The sequence below is a fragment of the Rhipicephalus microplus genome, chromosome 5, assembly GCF_043290135.1.
Source record: "Rhipicephalus microplus isolate Deutch F79 chromosome 5, USDA_Rmic, whole genome shotgun sequence".
Lineage (NCBI taxonomy): Eukaryota > Metazoa > Arthropoda > Arachnida > Ixodida > Ixodidae > Rhipicephalus > Rhipicephalus microplus.
This window is the reverse complement of record NC_134704.1, coordinates 95631305-95652929: the sequence shown is the minus strand read 5'-3', so window position 1 is coordinate 95652929 and position 21625 is coordinate 95631305. Positions and strand designations below refer to the sequence as shown.

Below are 21625 nucleotides of genomic sequence, written 5' to 3'. Positions count from 1 at the left end.
GTAAGAATTTTCCTGTTATCCCCTTCACCGGTAGAACGCATCCCCGGGGAGGCACGGTTGGAGAGGTCTCGCGCCGCCTCGTGTGCTACTTCATTTAGTTTGGGAGGGGAGTCGTTGATTTGTCCAAGGTGAGCTGGGAACTAACTCAGAAGATGATGCGTTATGTTCTTGCCATGTGGTATTCTCAGCGTTTGTTCTGAGACCATCTGTGAAAATAAAGCAGATGGATTTATATTTGAACTAGCTCAAGAGCGGAAACGTTATGTGCCCTTTGTTGATGCTTTGCTGATGCCGATGAAGAGTTATGGCTGAGATTTTTTAATAGGTTACAAGAGTTATTTATATTTATTTATAGATATATTTATTATTTATTTTTTAAACACCAAGGTGTTTTATGCCAGAGTCCAACAAGGCTTCAGTGATGTATTTCTGTCACAGAAATGACGTCGAAAAAAATGCACATGATCAGATGGCGAAGGCAAAAAAAGTTTCATCGCTGGGAGTAGAACAGACGACCTATAGGCCCGCGACAACTGATGCGAGGCCAGCTGTTCACTGCGCCCTGGTCACACACTCTGGATACTGCACAAACACAACTTTTATATCTCAGACTTTCCTCTTTCAGTGTTCTTTGTCGGCGTGGTGCTATCACCGCCAGGGATCGGCAACGCGAAGTAATTGATCGTGACCGTGGCATCCGAGATTCGCTCCTCCAAAGTGTCGTTTCCACGCGACTGTCCTGTTTGGCGCGTTTCAGTAAGAAAAGTGCAGATTTGTCGACGCCTTAACATGCGGTGACGTGGCTACCTTAGCCCAAGCCTTTTCCTCGCTAATGACATCTATCCATATTAAAAATGGCTCGGCGAAGCACATCTGCATCGGTTGGCTCCGTGCTTGGCTGTAACACCGCCTACGCCGATCACGCTTACCCCAAGAAATATTTCAACCGGACTAGACGGTAAATATGACGGGAATCGTCTTTCCCTCTATTCCGGGTGATATTAAATAGTTATTTAACATTCCGTAGGGTTGGCGGCCTTAGTTCGAGTTCTTCTTGGACTAAGGCCTAACGACGCTCTTCTGGCTGCCACACCGCTTCTTCTGATTACACTCTCATTTCATTTCATTTCATTTATTTTACCCGCAATCGCACATAGCTTTACAGAGGGGAGTGGGGTACAAAAAATGATAAACTATAAACAAGAGCAAACATAGTAATATCAAAATAATAAAGATTACAAGACATGTAAATTAGATGTTGGGCAATACACTGAATGTATGTGTAAGTACCATCAGGAACATGGGGGAAACAGAGTACAATAATATAAATGTACAATATACACTTCACGCGTCATCATGTAAGTACTCCTGTATTGTAGAAGAAAACAAGTCATGATTTGACATGGAAACCATGTCCGAGGGAAGGTGGTTCCAGACGTTGGATGTGCGTGGGACGAAGGAATGATGGAAAGTGTTAGTGCGGCTACTAATGACGTGTACCTTTTGTTGATGATCTAAACGAGCTGAGTAATAGGCAGGAGTGGTAATGAACTGAGATTTCAAAAGTGGATGATTGAATATATTGTGAAAAAGTATGAGACGAGATGCTTTGCGACGTGATTCAAGTGACTGTAGAAAAAGGCTGTGTTTCATTGACGTAACACTGCTAGTACGACGGTAGTTAGATAGAATGAAGCGTGCTGCATTATTCTGTACCATTTCAAGCGAGTGAGTTAAGTTCAGTTGAAAAGAGTCCGAAATAGAGCCTGCATATTCGAGTTTTGGACGAACTAGTGTTTTATACATTGTTAGTTTCATGGTTTGAGGGGCACGGCTAAAGTTGCGTCGTAGATACCCTAGCATACGGTTGCTATTGTTAATAACATAGGTAATATGATGTTTCCAGTTCAAGTCAGATGTTATATGAATCTCCAAGTATATATACGAAGTTGCAGACTCCAGATCAACGTCATTTAAGATGAAGTTAGCAGGGGGTCCGGTAGTTCGTGAGATACGTAAAACTTTACGTTTGTTAGTGTTGAGGTCCATGTGCCAAGTTCTACACCAGCTGGCAATAGTATTAATGTCACTTTGGAAAGAACTAGCGTCAGAGTTAGATGAAATTTCTCGGTAAACAATGCAGTCGTCGGCAAAAAGGTGAATCGAAGAAGTTACAACATCGGGTAAATCGTTATTATAAATAAGGAATAGTAAAGGGCCCAACACAGAACCCTGGGGCACACCAGAAGTAATGGGAGAAGAGGGTGAGCTGTTGTTGTTAGCAAGAACGAATCGTGAGCGATTAAAACAAGAATTCCGCCATCACTATTAAGGGTTCTAAGCTTATGAAGTAGTAGGTGATGATTAACCTTGTCAAAAGCGCCTCAGAAAAGTCTAAACAAATGCAGTCAACCAGTGAACTCCGACCTACAATGATATGTAATGAATGGGTAAAACAAAGCAACTGCATTTCACATGAGAATGACTTCCTAAATCCATGCTGGGACGTGCTAAAGAACGAATTTGATTCTAGAAAGGAGACCAAGTTAGAGAAGATTATGTGCTCCAAACGTTTGCATGGTATAGAAGTAAGTGAAATAGGTCGGTAATTAGAAGCAGAATGCTTGTTTTTTTTTATTTGTGTAGCGGAACTACCTTTGCCCCTTTCAAAACGCGTGGCATCACACCTTCATTCAAAGACTGTTGGAATATTTTACACAGGAACATAGATGAGCATCGTTAGCTACCACGCTACAACAGATGTTTGTTTAATAATCAATCATGGACGTTAGTGAGCGGGATGCAGATTTGCTGCGAAAAGACAATGGGGATGCATGTACGTTAAATGGGGCTATGGCTACGAATCGCGAATAAAAAGTGTTTAAGCTCTCTTATATCAATTCACATTAAACATACATCTGCTCTAAAGGCAAGTTTCCTATGAGGTAGGGGTCAACCATGTTTGTTTCTTGCTTCGCGCTCTAGCGGTGACGGACACCGCTGGTGGTGGTGCCGGACAACTGCTGCGCCAAAAGAACACCTGTTGTTCTGGTTTCATAACAGCTTTTGCAGAAAAACACAGGAATGTGCAAAGTACACCACGCTCTAGTATTTATTCTTATGTAGAGCTGCGTAAACAATAAATGTGAGTTAAGGAATATTCATTTCCGTGCTACATGATCGTGCATACGAATCGTGTATGATAGTATGTGAATATGATACTAAGGTTCAAGTCACATGGATTCAGTAGTAGTAGCTGGCGTACGTTGCACGCAACAAAGGCATTCAAGCACAAACAATACGAGAGAGAACACCCGATAGGCATGCTGTTCGTCCTTCATGGCGAACATGAAAGCATTTAGCCAGGTGAAATCAATAGACCCACAGCTACATTCCGCATGTTATCGTGTTCTGGAGACACCAATAATCGCTATTTGAAACAACTGGTCATTCTGCTCGGATACTGTTCATTGATGTGACGTATAATTAAAATCAATCTTCTCATCACCAGGGCTTTCAGTGCTGAGGTATGTGAATAGCATGAACTCGGCGTATCGTGCCGAGGTATTTGTCACTGTTTTCTCGTCTCAACAGGAACAAACTTGACTTGGAGTGAGAAACCACGCTTGAACCAGGCGTATGGCCTGTACTCGATGATCACGTTTCGACCCACCGAGGTGACCACTTTTCCTGGCTTCATTTCGTCGCTGCAGAACCTGCGCACGTGTAGCATTAGGTTATTTAAACTGTTAATTGAGGGATGCAATTTAGCAATGTCACTATAACTATACTCTGCATCATACACCGGGCGAAATGCCATGGAAACTATGCGATACTTTCGGTCAGCAAGTCCGCGTGTCACACGCTTAGATTTGGTCGTTCTAGACGTGGACTTCGCGAACGGCCGTGGCTGCTCGCTTCTGGAATTATTTGTAGAAGCCAAGGAGCAAAAACGAAGATACACTAAGTGATCCCTAACAATCTGTTGACAACCACATGAATAACGGGAACAGGTTATTTCTGAGGCACGGCAATGTGTTTTTTCTTATTCAATCTAAAAACGAGGAAAATATAATATTATAGGATGTAAAAATAATTTTAGTGCTTCTTGTGCGAACGCACATACTGTATAAGAAGTCCCGTTGGCAATGATAGCGTTGTACATGACCTATGAAACGAAATATGGGCCGCAGCAATACTTCTTAGCAGACGCGTTCACGCTTTGAGCAATAAAAAGATGAAAAGAGTAAAAAAAAGGTAACTAAAATAGAAGTGCACACCTTCCGATTGAGCAGCAAGAGATGGGGGCCCTTGCTTCAACTGTGGTGCTTTTTTCATGGCTACGCGTGCGGTACCTTCTTAAAGAAATCCTCGCTTTGTGCTCATCCAGATGGCGTAGCGTGGCATGTCTATACACTGGCTTCGATAACTGACATCAGGCATTTGGTTGTCTGCACTCTTTCATGTCTCCCTTCTTTTTCTTTCTGCTTGTGCAGCTAGTCGAGTTTTCAAGGAATATGTGTGAAAGGGAAAGATAAAAGCTCAATCATCAAAAGAAATTATAGATTAATCACTAATGATCATGCGTCGGCAAACGCACTTATGAGTCGATTCACTCGGACTCGGATCGATTCACGTGTATCAGTTTGGGTGAGTCCGGGTAATTAGTATTTTAGTGTGTAGGAATCCGGGTGAGGCCGGCCGAGAAAAAGTTTCTTGAGTGTGAATCTTAGTGAGCCCGCTATAGAGAAAAAGTTTGGTGAGTGTGAGTACGAGCGAGTCTGAGCGGCAAAGTATATTTCATGACTGACTCTTAATGAAGTCCGTATTTTTGTGCCGACCTGTGGTGATGGACTGATAACTATTGAACTGCTGCATTATTACCGTGTCTACATCGGCTCGCGTATATGTTCGTACACTCTCACATACTTAAACTGACTAGCGTTCATACCCCAGTACAATATTGTTACGGGGAAGATTTATTCGCCGACAGCGGGTCTTGCTAACGCAATATTTATTGATCACTATTTATCAATATTTATTGTAATAATATTTATTGACCAGAGGCCTGACTCACGGGCGCATGAGGTGCGTCGACCTCCGTCAGTAAGTATTTCACGGGAATTCTGGACAGAAGTATCTCGTGGGGCATATCTTTTCATGAAAATTCTCGTGCTAGACTTCAACCCCTACTCGCTCGTATTTCAACATAAATGATTAAACGGGGGCGAGTGGATCACCAATGATGCGAGATATCACTGTGAAAAGGCATTGAATATTTGGCCGGAAATCCTTAATTTACGCTAATGGACTCATGAATCGACTCACTAAAACTCCATCAGACGCAGATCGAGTGAGTTCGGGTGAGAAAGACATTGGCGAGATTGAGTACGAGTGAGTTCGGTTAAAATATTTGTAGTGAGCCTGAGTCCGAGTGAGTTCACGGGAGGAAAACTTCGGTGAGTGTGAGTGAGTCCAAGAAAATAAATATATTTAATGAGCAAGTCTGAATAAGCTCCAAGTTTTTCGCACACCTATGCTAATGATTATGCATTAAATAATATATTATGCAATAAATAGTCGCAACGCAAAACTACGTACTCTTGAAGGGCCAGCCAACAGGCTTAGTCTTTTTTTTTCTTTTAGACCCCCCCCCCCCCTCCCAAAGAGGCTCGGCAATCTGTATAATAGACGGTGATGATCACGTTTTCCGAATATTGCAGCACAACCCGCTGCGCTAGAGCCTCCATTCCGAAAAAAAATTCCCGCGCTCCTTTCCTACACCTGACCAATCCTCCTTTCACACGCAGTGACGCAAAGTCGCCGATCAGCGACTTGACGTAGCACGGAGCTCGTCGATTGGTCTAAATCAGCCACAACGACGGGCGGCGCTTTCCCTTTACTGTGAAAGATAAGGGTGGTGAAGCCGCGCGAAAATTTGAAACGAGCTGAAATAAGTTTTCCAACTGCTGTTTATAGCACGTATTCACAAAATTCTTGAGACATGTTCACAAAGCAAAAGTGCACACAGTTCTATATCATTTTTTAAAGCTCGGGGCTGTTTACTGGCCCTTTAAATGTGCCCGGGTCCTGGTGAAAACACTGGTTATAGCTCGAGGCGAGATGTCTACACGCCAGCTTTGATAGTTACGTTCGAATGACGTAGACTTCAACATCTTGTGCTGATTTACATATTATGACCAGTAGGGCCATGTATCGGTTTGGAAACGAGTGATAGGAATCTTGTTTAACATTGTTTTCACAAAGAAGCGTACAGTGTGGCCGTACTCACGTTTGTCCCATGTAGAGCGACTTCAGTCGGATTTCGAACCAATCGCGAGTGCAGAACCCGCTAACTCGGCCGTACAGGTCAAAGCCCCGGAACGTGAGTTGAACCGTCTTGTTTCGTGGAGCCTGTGGATGAGTAAAGTCGCAGGAGCTTCATTTCTCATGCTACTTTCTGCAGTTCTTTTTGCCATACTACCGACAACGAAGTATGGCACGTTCATTTCTTAAGGGCTTCAATAAACATCAGCGTCATTACGCTCTTTGTCACTGCCCACGTTACAGCGTGCAAAGACGGCAGCTAGCTGCTGCGTTAGCTCTCCTTGACGACAGACGCTTGTCAGAACAGTCAGTGCTTGAAAGGCGACATAATCTGTCTTCGCACAGAAAATCAGTGAAGGCCTTATTGAACTTTTTGCGTGGCATATAATGGCCTATTGAATAGGCTGTAGCACCCCAGCTCACTTTTTTTTTCTCTTTCGTGCGTCTATTTCGCTGTCGCTTTCTTTCCCATCTTTATTCCCCATTCTTCCTTCCCTTAGTGCAGGGTATCAAACCGGATGCTCCAATTTCTGGAGAACCTCCCTGCCTTTTCCTCATTTTATTCCCTCTCTCACTCTCTCACAGTATCACTACTTTTGAATTAACGTAAAAAAATAATGCCATTAGGCTCACTTTGCGGAAAACGTGCAGCGAGCCTACAGTTCCGGCATTTATCAAGCACGCGAGGTATGCACAAAAATGTTCGCCAACGTCACACCAGTTACCCTGTGATTAAGCTTGCTTCGACTGAAACCTTGCTTTACTTAACTTGGTTCGACTGCGAAGTTAGGAAGTTGAACATTTTCTCAAGTTGATATAACCATGCCACGGGCGCATCATATGTTCCGATATTACTGCGGCACGCTGAAGTCCGAGGTTTTGCTTGCGTAAAGCGCTGAGACGCGCTGCAGCGAGAAAATGCGAATGAATTACGTCCACCAGCTGGGTTCTTTAATCTGCATTTAAACTTTCGGGGCTTTTAAACTTCGCCGCTGTTAAATGTGTACGCCATGCGTGGCAATCGATTTCGTGTTATTGAGCTTAGCAGCGCAACAGCAGTGCTGCGCGACAGCATGACCACTGAATTAAAATGGAGGGTGCGTTCTTGTAGGTACCTCCATGCCACAGTCTTACTTACTTACTTCGAGACGATGTTGCATGACCAACAATGGTTAGGCCAAATATAGCCCCTCCTTCCCCCTGCCCCCACCTCCAAAAGAAGAAAAGACACGAAAGTACACTTGACTTTGTCCAGATAGCTCCTTAGGAATTAAAAGCCTATAGGAGAGCCTTAAACTGAAGAAAACCTAGACTACATTATACGCGTTTCCATTATCCGAACTATGCAGAACTTCAGGAGAAGATGGAGATGTGAGAAAGTGAAAAAATCTTGAAAAGAAAGGTCTTGCTGAAAAGAACATTTTCCCAATTATACCTGTCTTTTTCGAGATAGCAACTGCCTTGAAGTACAAAAGACCCATTGTTAAAACTTTGCTCGGCTCTATGGTAACCAACCGATGAAATTTTTGTTTTATCTTTTCAAGCTTTCACCATGACAGACATCCACCAATACATGCTGCGCCATGACATGCCTAAGCTGTAACGCGCTTGAAGGATGGCAATACAAAATCTGTTGCTCTCAAAAGACACATCCAGTCTTTCGAAAACCATCATATAGATAGTTTCGTTCTGAAATACTCTCTAAATGTGTCGTTACGACGACTGATTCGAATAAAGATCGCTGCAATAGCATCCTCATGTGGTCGGCAACCAATCGCCGCTGCTGTGCCTCCAGTGTCGGTGAGGCATTCGAGTCGTTGACTTACTTGTATCCACCAGACACAAGTTCCAACCTCCGGTATCTGCATTTTTGGGTAGCCAGGAGAAGAAATGGTTTGCTCGCGAATCACGCGGCGACCACACTTGGTTCGGGCTGCAAAGAAATGTAGGGGAAGCCTTGATTAGCATTTACAACAACCATTGTGCCTCTCACATTCATTAACTTCTGCGTAACTGGATTACATTAGTTGGAGTTTACGAAACGTGAAATAGTTGCCACTTTCCTAATGTTGACTGTGAAGTTTTAAGGACGCACTTCGACGCACAGTTTTATCTGCTGCAGGTTCAAGACATCACCTTAAAAGAAGCATTCAGGTAACCTTGCCGAAGTTGAAGCTCAGCCCCATTTTAAAAAGCTATTACCACTTTTTAGGGGCGAAGCTCCTTAGGGCGTGGGCTGTGCGGCCCCTGTAGCCTGTATGTAGCCACCTCTTGTTTAGTTCTTGCAGTGTTCACTAGATGGCGGTACCGTCCCCTGTATGTAGCCACCTCTAGTTTAGTTCTTGTAGTGTTCACTAGATGGCGGTACCGTCTCCTGTATGTAGCCACCTCTCGTTTAGTTCTTGTAGTGTTTACTAGATGGTGGTACTTGTAGCTGATGATGAAAAGATGCAAGATGTTATAAACTAGAAAACGGTACTTGTAGTTGATGAAAGACGCGAGATCTTATAAAATAGGAATGATGTCACATATGGCGCGTGTCATTGGTTGAAGGCAATCGTTCGATTTAGTGCGGCGACGTACGCTAGGGGGAGCGATGTAATAAAATCGAGTGGGCAAAATGTACAGAGGATTCATGGTTTACCAGGTTTACCTCCGGAGCTTCGCCCACTCATCATCATTCACTTCGTGGATATGGCGGAATTTTTTTTCTTTTGCGCGATAGTGTGCTGACTCGCACTCACGATAGTAAGAATGGCGCCACTTCTGGCAACGCTCTCCTTTCGTGTTCGGCGGGCAGACACACTTGCAGGTGTGATCGACGAAACCTTCGTTTTCACACACTGGTCTGCTCTTGCATGCGGCTGCAATGAAAAGAGAAAATAATGGCATAAAAGATATGTATAAAAAACGTGGGTGATTCTTTTATATAGGAATCGGTATAACGCGAAAGTGAAATGTGTCTTTACATAGGTAGTTGAGCGTTTATTGTGCATTGTTTTAGGAGCGGCAGCTAATTGCAAAGTCACGTTGAGAATGGCCAGCAGCTCGAATGAAGCACACCTGAAGCAGGAAAGCACGCATGAAATTAGCATACACTGATCGAGCGCAAACTAACAACTGTCACAGCGCGATACTGAAAGCACGCTGTTAATAAAGAAAGAAAGACGCACGAAACGAGCGCACAAAAATACACAGGACAAGCACAAACAACTCCCACCCTTCTTCCTGCGTCATGTGTCAGCAGCGCGTGCCTTTCGAAAACGCGGCTGCGCAGCGTGCGAAGTGACCTTCGTTCTCTCCCTATATACGACTCTGATAAGCACAAATGCAAGGGAGACCACGCACCGTGGAGGCAGCGCTGCCTGGAGGCGTCGACCTTTAGAGCACGACCAACGTGAGCCCGTCGCGCCATCTCGCCACTGATAACAAAAGCGCGCTTAAGTTTCCAAGATTTGAGGACCACCAAAACGGTGTACGATGTATATAAATGGCTTGCCGTTACTCGCCCAAACAGCGTACGTTCCTTGGCGTACAGGTTAGCACCGCGCGCTGGGAAACGAGAGGTGACTGGTTGGATTCCGTACGATGATTCCTTGCATTTTTGTACTATATATTTCAACGTTACCTCCGTGACGGAAGCATGTCAGTGGATCCGTGGTGGACCCTGGCATAAAACAGTTTCGTGTTAAAAACGACGACTGGGAGTAGCCATGAAGTGCCGCTGTACATAGGTTTGTTTACCTATAGTGCCTGCTGGACGTTTTTGCTTGAATCTGTCAGTGAGGTGCATCGTTTTTGCATTAGTCTCAGACATATGCGTGTCATCGACACTATACAACTCATTCGACCACGCATGCTTATGAATTGGTCTATAGACTACCGTAAAATGCCGAGCAAGCGCCTTTTCGAGGGTACAGCATAATCCGACAAAACTTCGTTTGGTTTCTTAGGGGGACGAAGGGCATTTTCTCAGCCACGAACCGAAATTAAAGCTGGCGGCGGGATAGCCGCTAAAAACAAAAATTGCCCTTTCATGCTTTAATGAACTTCTTCATTATTGTACTGTTCTTATTCTCACTCATCACTGTGGAACTCGTCAAAAAATTATAAATCGTCAAACTTCTCGCTAAAAACTGGCGCTCTGTTGCTGAGGTTCTGCGGGGGGGGGGGGTGCATGTTTGTCATTTTATTTTCATCATCATCAGCCTGACTACGTCCACTGCAGGACAAAGGCCTCTCCCATGTTCCGCCAGTTAACCCGGTCCTGTGCTTGCTGCTTCCAATTTATACCCGCAAACTTCTTAATCTCATCTGCCCACCTAACCTTCTGTCTCCCCCTAACCCGCTTCCCTTCTCTGGGAATCCAGTCAGTTACCCTTAATGACCAACGGTTATCCTGTCTACGCGTTACATGCCCTGCCCATGTCCATTTCTTCTTCTTGATTTCAGCTATGATATCCTTAACCCCCGTTTGTTCCCTAATCCACTCTGCTCTCTTCTTGTCTCTCAAGGTTACACCTACCATTTTTCTTTCCATTGCTCGCTGCGTCGTCCTCAATTTAAGCTGAACCCTCTTTGTAAGTCTCCAGGTTTCTGCTCCGTAGCTAAGTACCGGCAAGATACAGCTGTTATATACCTTCCTCTTGAGGGATAGTGGCAATCTACCTGTCATAATTTGAGAGTGCTTGCCGAATGTGCTCCACCCCATTCTTATTCTTCTAGTTACTTCAATCTCGTGGTTCGGCTCTGCGGTTATTACCTGCCCTAAGTAGACATAGTCTTTTACAACTTCAAGTGCACTATTACCTATCTCGAAGCGCTGCTCTTTGCCGAGGTTGTTGTACATTACTTTCGTTTTCTGCAGATTAATTTTAAGACCCACTTTTCTGCTCTCCTTGTCTAACTCCGTAATCATGAGTTGCAATTCGTCCCCCGAGTTACTCAGCAATGCAATGTCATCGGCGAAGCGCAGGTTACTAAGGTATTCTCCATTGACTCTTATACCTAACTGTTCCCATTCTAGGCTTCTGAAAACCTCCTGTAAGCACGCGGTAAACAGCATTGGGGAAATTGTGTCTCCCTGCCTTACACCCTTCTTGATTGGTATTCTGTTGCTTTCACTATGAAGCACTATGGTAGCAGTTGATCCCCTGTAGATTTCTTCCAGAATGTTTATATATACTTCATCTACGCCCTGATTCCGCAGTGTTTGCATGACGGCTGATATTTCTACTGAATCAAACGCCTTCTCGTAATCTATGAAGGCTATGTATAGTGGTTGGTTATACTCTGAGCATTTCTCTATTACCTGATTGATAGTATGAATGTGGTCAATTGTTGACTAGCCTGTTCGAAATCCTGCTTGTTCCTTTGGTTGATTGAATTCTAATGTTTTCTTTACTCTGTTAGCCATTACCTTTGTAAATAGCTTGTATACTACAGAGAGCAAGCTGATCGGCCTGTAATTCTTCAAGTCCTTGTCATCTCCTTTCTTATGTATTAAGATGATGTTAGCGTTCTTCCAAGACTCTGGTACTCTTCCCGCCAGGAGACACCTCGTAAACAGGGTGGCTAGTTTTTCTAACACAATCTGTCCTCCATCTTTCAGCAGATCTGATGTTACCTGATCCTCACCAGCAGCTTTGCCCCTTTGCATGCTCTCCAAAGCTTTTCTGACTTCTTCTATCATTACTGGTGGGGTGTAATCTGGGTTACTGCTAGTTCTTATAGTATTAAGGTCGTGGTTGTCTCGGCTACTGTACAGATCCCTGTAAAACTCCTCCGCTATCTTAACTATCCTATCCATATTGGTAGTTATTTTGCCTTCTTTGTCCCTTAGTGCATACATCCGACTTTTGCCTATCCCAAGTTTCCTCTTTAATGCTTTGACACTTCCTCCGTTTTTCAGAGCGTGTTCAATTCTCTCCATGTTATACCTTCTTACATCGCATACTTTACGTCTATTAATCAACTTCGAAAGCTCTGCCAGTTCTATTTTGTCTGTTGTACTTGACACTTTCATGATTTGACGCTTCTTAATTAGGTTCTTCGTTTCCTGTGAAAGCTTGCCAGTGTCCTGTCTAACTACCCTGCCTCCAACTTCTACTGCACACTCCATAATGATACTCGTCAGATTATCATTCATTGTATCTACGCTAAGGTTGGTTTCCTCACTGAGAGCCGAGTACCTGTTCTGCAGTGACACTCTGAATTCCTGTACTTTCCCTCTCAGTGCTAGCTGATTGATTGGCTTCTTGCGTATCAAGTTCTGTCGTTCCTTCTTCAAGTCTAGGCGAATTCGAGACCGTACCATTCTATGGTCACTGCATCGTACCTTGCCAATCACTTCCACATCCTGCACGATTCCAGGGTGTGCACTCATTATAAAGTCTATTTCGTTCTTATTTTCGCCATTAGGGCTCCTCCATGTCCACTTGCGGTTTTCTCGTTTTCGGTAGAAGGTATTCAAAATCCGTAAATTATTGCGTTCTGCGAATTCTACTAGTAGCTCTTCTCTGGCGTTTCTAGTACCAATGCCATAATCTCCTACTGCCTGGTCTCCAGCCTGCTTCTTCCCTACCTTTGCATTAAAGTCGCCCATCACTATAGTATACTGTGTTTTTACCTTACTCATTGCCGATTCCACGTCTTCATAGAAGCTTTCAACTGAAGCGTCATCATGGCTGGATGTAGGCGCGTAAGCCTGTACTACCTTCATCTTGTATCTTTTATTCAGTTTAATTACAATACCTACCACCCTTTCATTAATGCTATAGTATTCCTCTATGTTGCCAGCTATGTTTTTGTGAATGAGGAACCCCACTCCCAGTTCTCTTCTGTCTGCCAAGCCCCGATAGCAAAGGACGTGCCCATTCTGTAGCACCGTATAGGCCTCATCTGTCCTCCTAACCTCACTGAGCCCTATTATATCCCATTTAACACCCTCTAGCTCCTCGAATAGTACAGCTAGACTTCCCTCACTAGATAACGTTCTAGCGTTAAACGTTGCCAAGTTCAGGTTCCAATGGCGGCCTGTCCGGATCCAGAGATTCTTAGCACCCTCTGCTGCGTTGCAGATCTGACCGCCGCCGTGGTCAGTTGCTTCGCAGCTGCTGGGGACTGAGGGCCGTGAGTTATTTGACGTAATCATGTGGGAGGTAGTGGCCAGATACTGCACCAGGGTGGCCAATCCTTCTCTGGTGAGGGAGTGCGTTCTCGGCGGTGTTTGCCGGTGAGGCCGCACCCCAGGCCTCTTAATGCAGTTCCATCAACACGCGGATTTTATTTTAATTTATAATATATCTAAGCGTCATGACTCTAGGACACGATTATGCATGATAACGTACTTCAATCAGTTCTACCGGTTTCGAGAAACAACTACATTGGAAGAGCATCGTTTAATCAGGATAGAGAACGAATTAGGCAGCAGTATCAGCGGAAAGACAGTGAGAACCTTGTATTCGCATAATATCTGGGCTGACAGAACATCTAGCAGCCACTGTTAGTCGGCTTACCGTCGCAACGGTAGAGGAAGTTTGCCTTGCGCCTGTCCCGGAACGTCAGTTCATCCCGTCTGCGGATCAGTGGTGCAAGAAGCGGGTTGACTGGACTCAGTGTTTTCACCCCTGGTGACACTGCGAACGCCTGCAGAGTGACAGTTGGGCTTCACGATTAAGATGTGCCTAATCTCCAATTTAACATCTGTAACACAAGGCCATACGATATACCTTATAATATCGAAGCCCACCCCGATTCTAGTCAGCCCTAACGGCCGTCAAACAGATAGCTGCATGGCGAAAGAACTACGTCTGCGATGGGACGGACAATGGATGGATGATGGATGGATGAAAAACTTTAATGGGGTCCTGAAGGATTCCACCCCCGTTTTATAGGGGCAGGATCGCGGGACGCTCCCACGTAGGGACAAGAGAAAGTTGAAAATCCTCGTCTAATCTTGAGCTATAGTAAATAGTCCTGCCACTCACGGGAAAACATCCCAGAGCTATCATGGTACAGACTCCGCTAACGCCGAATGCCGGGCTTGTCGCGTTACTTTGATAAACTGATTGCTTTGAGGGCAAACTCTAAGAAAAGAGCAGGTGAAAGTGCATGATATCCGGAAACGCGCATTAGCTAATCTTGAAGTTCTAAACCCATTGCACGGTGACATTGCTCTTCCGGTCTGCTCCAGGAGCTTTCAGCTCCGCACCCGGTGTCACACTACCCTCAGGATCGGAGGCAACGTCACGTTATGACGTCATAACACGACGCTACAAAATCTCGCTATTTGTGAAGTCATGATGACGTTACTATATGAATTGATGAGATGGCCTCTAGTTACATTTAGTCCTTCGCGACTTTTTCGATTCACAAGTGCTTATGCCAACTGCGCAAAATTTTTCGACTAGCGATTGTATTCGTCAATTGCTCACAGATAAAGTTTCCTAACATTTTATAAGGGGATCCTGTCGCTGCGATCATTCAACCACTTCGGAAATGATGGGTGGTACACAAATTTGCCTATAGTCTTCGTGCTTGCGGGCTTCGAACGTACTTGTGGCTTTGTTTATTGTTGTGTTTTGGTTTCGTTTCAAATGAGCAAAGTAAATCATTGTGAACTTCTTGGCCCGATTTGAATATGGGAGCCTAATAGGTTAATGTGGAGAAGGGCAACAGCTGCACATTTATTGATTGCTGTCTCGCGAGGAAACACATACAAGCCACGCGAGCATCATTCCCATGATTGCTGAAGCACCGCTTTTGAAGCTCCCACACACACTAGCACCAGAGTTCCTACTAGTGTATTTACAGGAAACTATGCTCACAGAGACTGCATTGTAACACTAGCGTGGATAGCCGTATCAGGCCACGCGCCTCTCGGAAGGGTCTTACCGTTGGCGAGTAGTGCATGACTGAGGTGTAGTCGTATACCGCTCCGTACTCCCGCCCTCTCTGGTCCGGGTCAAACTGGCTGTGCTCTCCTTTCAGGATGTTGGCGTATTTCACCACCACGTAGCGGTCGCGGTCGGCGCGTGACTGCTCGTGTATGAATCCGATGGCATGGCCGATCTCGTGCACCACTGTCCCCAGCTGCCGAGAGAAGCATGGTTAAACAAAACAAAGCTTAATCACGTGATGCCAACTCAAAGTATGGATTGGGCTTCGTTCGATTTCACAAATGTGAGTACTTTCTCTCCCCGTCTCCAGCTTAACTGATAAGCAGTGAATGGGAATCTAGCTTCTACGCACGAAATTAGCTTACACAGGACGAGCGTGGACTAACAACTGTCAAAGCTCGGCACTTCAAGTGCGCCGTTCAAACTGAATGAAAGACGCACAAAATGATTGCACTAATATACACAGTACGGGCGTGAACAGCTGTCAGAATTATTCTTGCGTCATGTGTCAGCAGCGTGTTCTTTTCATAAACGAAGCCACCGTAACGTGCAGAGTAACCTTCGCCCTCTCCCGAATTACGAGTCTTATAGCGTACGCGCAGGAGAGACCACGCTCCGTGGAGGCGGCGCTTCGTTAAAGCAACGACCTTTAGAGCGCTCCCAACGCAAGCCCGTCACGCCATCTTGTCACTGATAAGAAAAAAAAAACGCGCTAAAGTTTCGAAGCTTTGAGGACTGGCAAATGATGGTGTATATAAATGGCCTGCCGTTAGCACCCCGGACAACGTACACATCTTGGCGTGGTATTTAACGTCACACGCTGAGAATTGAGGGGTTGCTGGTTCAATGTCACGCGACTAATGCTTGGCTTGTGGTATTTTTACCTCGCAATATATTTATATATATCTTCAACGATTTTTGCTGTGACCGAAGTACGTCAGCGGAGGCGTGGTGGATCCCGGCATAAAACACTTTCGTTTTAGAAGCGATTAAAGTGCGTTTCGTTTGTGCTTGAGCAGAAAAATCAGAGCAAGTGCCCGGATAAGGCTTCCGGATAAGGCTTCTGAATAAAGTTTTTCTAAACCCCCTTCAGTGAGATTAGGAAGTTTGCGGGCCGCAGCAAGCACAAGACCGAGTTGACTGACGGAACATGGAAGAGGCCTTTGTCCTGCAGTAGACGTAGTCAGGCAGACGGTGATTAAATCACCTCCGATGATTTTCTAACTTTTCATGAAAACTGGCGCACCCAGTTCTATATGCTGTCACGTGATATCTACAAAGCCAAACGCAGTAGCGCAGCGAGTCGTGGTCGACCCACAAGTTTTAAAGGCCTGACCACACGTACACGTTGCCGTGTGTCAGAATGAAGTTTTTTGACGCGACGCCGCGCCACTCTCTCCATGGAGGGAGAAGGCGCGCAGCTTCGCGTAGCCACACACCCTCTCTCTTCGCATGAAGAGGACGTGGCACCACGTCTAGAAAGCCACGCGCTGACACGCCGCAACGCGCACCTGTAGTCGGGCCTTAAGAAACGATTGCTTTCCTTCCGCGTAGGGTCTTTTAGCAAGTAGCGGGAAAAACCGCTACTTGCTAAAACCGCTATGCAGATATAGTGAGGCCGTACGTTAGGGCTGCTCCTCCTTCTCCAGGGTCAGTGTGTCTCCCAGAGGACAGGTCTATCTTTAAAGGCGCCCTCAAACTTTTTCTTGAGTAACCGTGGAATTAATTCACTGGAAAAGCGTATTGCCTCTCAAATTCAACGCCGCAAACGTTTTAATAATCCGTCCAGTACGAGCGGAGTTACAAAGATTTGCCGCAGGCTGCGATCGCATTCTCTCTTCTCTCGTCCCGACGAAAGCGCTGGAAGCTAAGCAGGGAGGGATGGGAAAGGCAAACGAAAAACGTCACACACGCCTCATCACCTTGAGCACCGTATTTCTTTGTTTGTTTGTTTTTGAATACGCGGCATTTTCAGGGTGATCGTGCGCGCACGCGTAGACAAGTGACGGCCTCTCGCGGTTATCTCTGTTACAACCAAACGCACCATGTTCAATTCAGCCCATGGCTGACAGATGGACAATCTACGTGTGATTTTCGAGTGTCTGCCATCATTTGACGAGAGAAGAGAAAACAATTTTTAGCTGACTTTGATAGGTTATTGTGAATTCCAGGCGGCGCGCTGCTCTATAACATTCGGCTCATATGTTCTAGGGAGCCTCTGCTACCGATCGACACCGTTTTTTTTAACCATGTTGAAAAAGTGTTGCAGGGCTCACTTAACAATGCATGGACTGACAATTCACAACGAAGTGTGGCAACCCCGCAGTAATTCTTGGCAGAACCTTTGGAGTCTTGTTGGGGTGCCTTTGCTGGTAAAGGTCAACCACCGGGAAAGGAGAAGCGGTATGGTAGTACAGTTCCGTATTTGCGTAGCATATTTCCGTAACTCGATAAAACTGTCTGGTATCTTTCGGTGACCCGCATTCCTTAACGTTTGGCGTGACGTCATCGTGCCATTCGCAATACTTCAACAGTGTACAAAACTGGGCTAGGTGGTTTAAGTTCATAGTACAGCAGCGCAAAAAGACGGAGACGCGAGATGAAGTACACAGGATAGGCGTTTATTCTGTGTACTTCCTTTGATCCTGCGTACTTCTTGAGCTCCTGTCGTGCGTACTTCATTTCGTGTCTTCATCTTCTTGTGCTGCTCTCTCACAATACTTGAGCAGAGTGACTTGTTGAGCGATCTGGTTCATTTTTAACGTAGCTTACGGCGCGAAAAAGAAATCACAGCATATCCACGGAGTGAATGATGATTGGTGGGGCGCAGCGTTCGTCAGTCTGTCTGTCCATTCGTTCTTGCGTCCGCCTATCTGTGTGATCCTTGGTGCATCCGTCCGTTTGTTCATTCGTCTGTCTGTCAGTCCATCTCTTTTTGCGGCCATCTTTCTGTCTGTCCATCCGTCCGTGCGCCCCTCTGTCTGTCCGTCCGTGCATGTGTCAGTCTGTTCGTTCGTCCATATGTCTAGAGAAAACTCCAAGCACAGCCATCTTACATCTTTTCATCATGTATTCATCATATACAAGTGCCCCCATCTAGCAGACATTGTAAGGACCGCTATTTCGGGTATGTGCCACTGGTGGTTACGTACTACGAGGGACGCACAAGCCACGCCATAAAATAAGGAGCTTCGCCCCTGAAACGAGAGAAGGGCTAGCGCAAACTATCAACTCTCAACAGTACTTGCTGGTCTGCCCGTATTTACGCACGCTCGCTGCTCATCCTTCTCGCACGGTGAAAAGAAACACTCAGTCAGCAGGAGGGCTCTTTTTATATCATCGAACGCGTGTAGCTCCGTCATTAATGCACCATTTTGAAAATTTATCACGGCTGCGTGTTTGCTGTAGGTTAGTGCACAACTGCAACCCCACAACTGAATTTTGACCTCTGGGTGGTTTATGCGCCACATTAAAGCGAAGATGAAAAAAGAGATAAATGGAGAGGAATGGCAGGGAGGTTAACCAAGCTTGCCTCTGTTGGCGACCCTGCAGTTTGAATAGGGGAACGTTCGTGGTTACCAAAGTCCATGGCTAGTAAAGAGCGACATTATTCTCCACGATTTCGTGATCTGGTCCGCAATCATTGCAGCCGGAGCTTTAGAATACGCCAAAGATAACTTCGTTTTGCTCCGCCTGCACGAGCGTGCTGAAAGTGTGGGCGCGCAAACCCCCGTCATCTTTGTTTCTTCGGAAGGCGTCCTACTGCCATCCAACGGATTCTTTCCGCCGCTCACTCACCTGAGCTGTGAGAGCGTTAACGGAAGCTCTAGCGCGTATAGCGAAGTTCACAGTACTGCTGCTTGATTACGATGTCTGGAGTACGAAAAACGGCCGAGCGCTAAACGAGCGCTTCTCGTATCTTCAACCTCTGTCACTACCTCGTGATGGGCTGTTGCTGGAGATAATCACGAAGGCCATGCTTCAGTAGCGCTGCTGTTGCAGATAACGCGGCATACTGAAGATGACGTCAATAAGTTCGCTCAGCATATTATGAAGCCTTGTGGCCGCCGCTGCCTGTTTTTTGCCAACATTGCTAGTTTTGTTCACTTTTGAGAACGCTGACATCGCTTTCTGAGTTCGGATAGAATCAAAGTGTTTTACATTCTCCAAAGTCATTTCTTCAATGTTTTTAGCTTTACATTACGGTAAACTATATAGTGACAACTGAGAAAGAGGAAGAGAGGGGGCGAAAGGTATTTCCTTGCGCCATCATCGGCTAAGTCCACTTACCTTCTCACAGCCCTCCCCAATAGATATCTCCTGGACAGATCCTTTGTAGCCGAACCGGGACCAGCACCTACGCCGAATAAGTGAAGAGTATAGAACAGGTCTTAACGTCACGTAGTGCGTTCAACACACTTGCAAGGCGGCAAGGAAATTTTCTCAAAATGCCACTCGTGGGTTACTAGTATGGATCCAGTGACTATGATATTGAATTTCATCAGTGGAGGAATCGTGGTGGTTCAGCCAGCCGGTACTAAATAGATTTCCCTTAAATTAATCCTTCTAGGTTGAAGTGATTCGGTTGATACTGGTTAAGAGATAATTGTCAAGAAGCTATTACGCTACGTGTGCGTCAACATGTTCGTGAACCACAACAATGGCGCGTATATGCATGAATAATGGGTAAAAAAATAAAAAGCTGACCAGAAGCGAAGCATTTCAGGGAAGGGTGTTTCAGATCCGCTAACGTGTTCGGAAAACTGCGCGTGAAAACAGGTTACACTCAGGTTGTGTTTATATACTATTTTTCTTTTTGCTGCATGCCCGGCTTCAGTTACCTACGACAGGTAGGGAAGGCTGTTTCAGCCCTACTCTTTGTTGGGCTATCACCTTTTGAATTTTTGTGGACAAGTTACTAGTAGCCATATTTACCAGACTTTTGTGCACATACATGTTTTTTTATGATGAACCGCGATGACATTAGACGCCGACAAGATGAACGCTGAGGTGCATCGCAGCGTCATGATCACGTCATGATTACGTCACTAATTTTGTCAACCTTGCGCCGTCATGATGTTATAGTAGGATGGCGTCATCACGCGATGATAACATTATGACAACATTATGATGGATTGAGACTACATGACACTCCGTGACCACATTAGACGCCGACAAGCCGAACGCCTATAGGGTGCTTCGCTACGTAAACTTGAATTAGAGAATTCAGAAAGAGTATAGGCAATGTAATATCATCAATGGCTGAATAAACACGCAATACTACAAGATAAATGTATGCGAAAACCGATTTACAGTGGCAACTAAACAGTGGCCGCAGTACAGATTGCCCTCGAAAACGTCCAGTAAAGTTAGTAGTGAGTGTTTTTTTTTTGTCTTTGTGGCGCGTACTAGCGCTTTATATATATATATATATATATATATATATAGTGGGAGTAATAATTCAATGGGCCAGTTAGTCTTCGTGAAGGTATGGGATATGGCACAACGGGAGCGTTGTCAACAAGGATAAATATATTTATTTCCCAACAGTTTCGGGAGGGGACCTCCCTTCATCAGGGGATGAGTTATACTGACATGAACTTATACTGACATGAACTGTTATACTGACATGAACATATATATATATATATATATATATATATATATATATATATATATATATATATATATATATATATATATATATATATATATATATATATATATATATATATATATATATATATATATAACTACTCCTCTTAGACATCAAAAGAACATGGATTTTCAGCCTCGTTATTATCTTCATAGGTCTTATCAGCAAGGCGGAATAACATTCAAGATGAAATAATTAAATGGCGCTTCCACCAGTGTCGCCGCACCAAAAAGAAAAATAAGCAAAAAAAACTTTGCAATCCTGAAACTTGTTGTTAAATGAATTAATTTTATGGCTAGCTTTTCAACTGCTTTTTGAGCCATGAAAGCGTCCCTTGATTCAATCTTGACTCAAGGGAGCGTGAGGGTCACTGCTGCGCCTATGAACCGTAGTGAATGTATGAGGCTGACTACGTAAAAGTAATTTACTGTGCGAGTACCGTAAAGTGACCAAACGGACAAACATACTAAATGCATCTCGCTCAAGTCACATAAGACTGTTAAATAATAGCGCGGATAAAATTTGCTACGCCCGCGTGAAACACGCAGCACAGTTACAGTGAAAGCTGGACGAATGACCTCTCTAGAGCCTGTTGTAAACTCTTCTGTAGGGACCGTTAAACGGTTTCAAGGTACCCCCTGTGCCTTAGATCACCATAAATTTGCTAACCGGGGAAGTGCCACTGAGCCACTATTCAGCATTCCGCGGAGAAGTGAGGAACCCGCCCTAGATCTGTAAGACA

General features: G+C 44.9%; 1 protein-coding gene across 1 annotated transcript in view; it reads right to left on the bottom strand.

Moving 5' to 3' along the window:
• Window positions 1–1116: 1116 nt before the first annotated feature.
• Window positions 1117–21625, bottom strand: part of LOC119174309 (protein SpAN) — a 29690-nt gene continuing 9181 nt past the window's right edge. The window contains exons 5-11 of the mRNA XM_037425160.2: window positions 19518–19584; window positions 15223–15420; window positions 13845–13974; window positions 9072–9191; window positions 8154–8260; window positions 6293–6414; window positions 1117–3716 (exon numbers count right to left, since the gene is read on the bottom strand). Of these exons, the coding sequence (XP_037281057.2) occupies window positions 3572–3716; window positions 6293–6414; window positions 8154–8260; window positions 9072–9191; window positions 13845–13974; window positions 15223–15420; window positions 19518–19584 (889 nt within the window). The 3' untranslated portion in view covers window positions 1117–3571. The remainder of the gene's footprint in view (window positions 3717–6292; window positions 6415–8153; window positions 8261–9071; window positions 9192–13844; window positions 13975–15222; window positions 15421–19517; window positions 19585–21625) is intronic.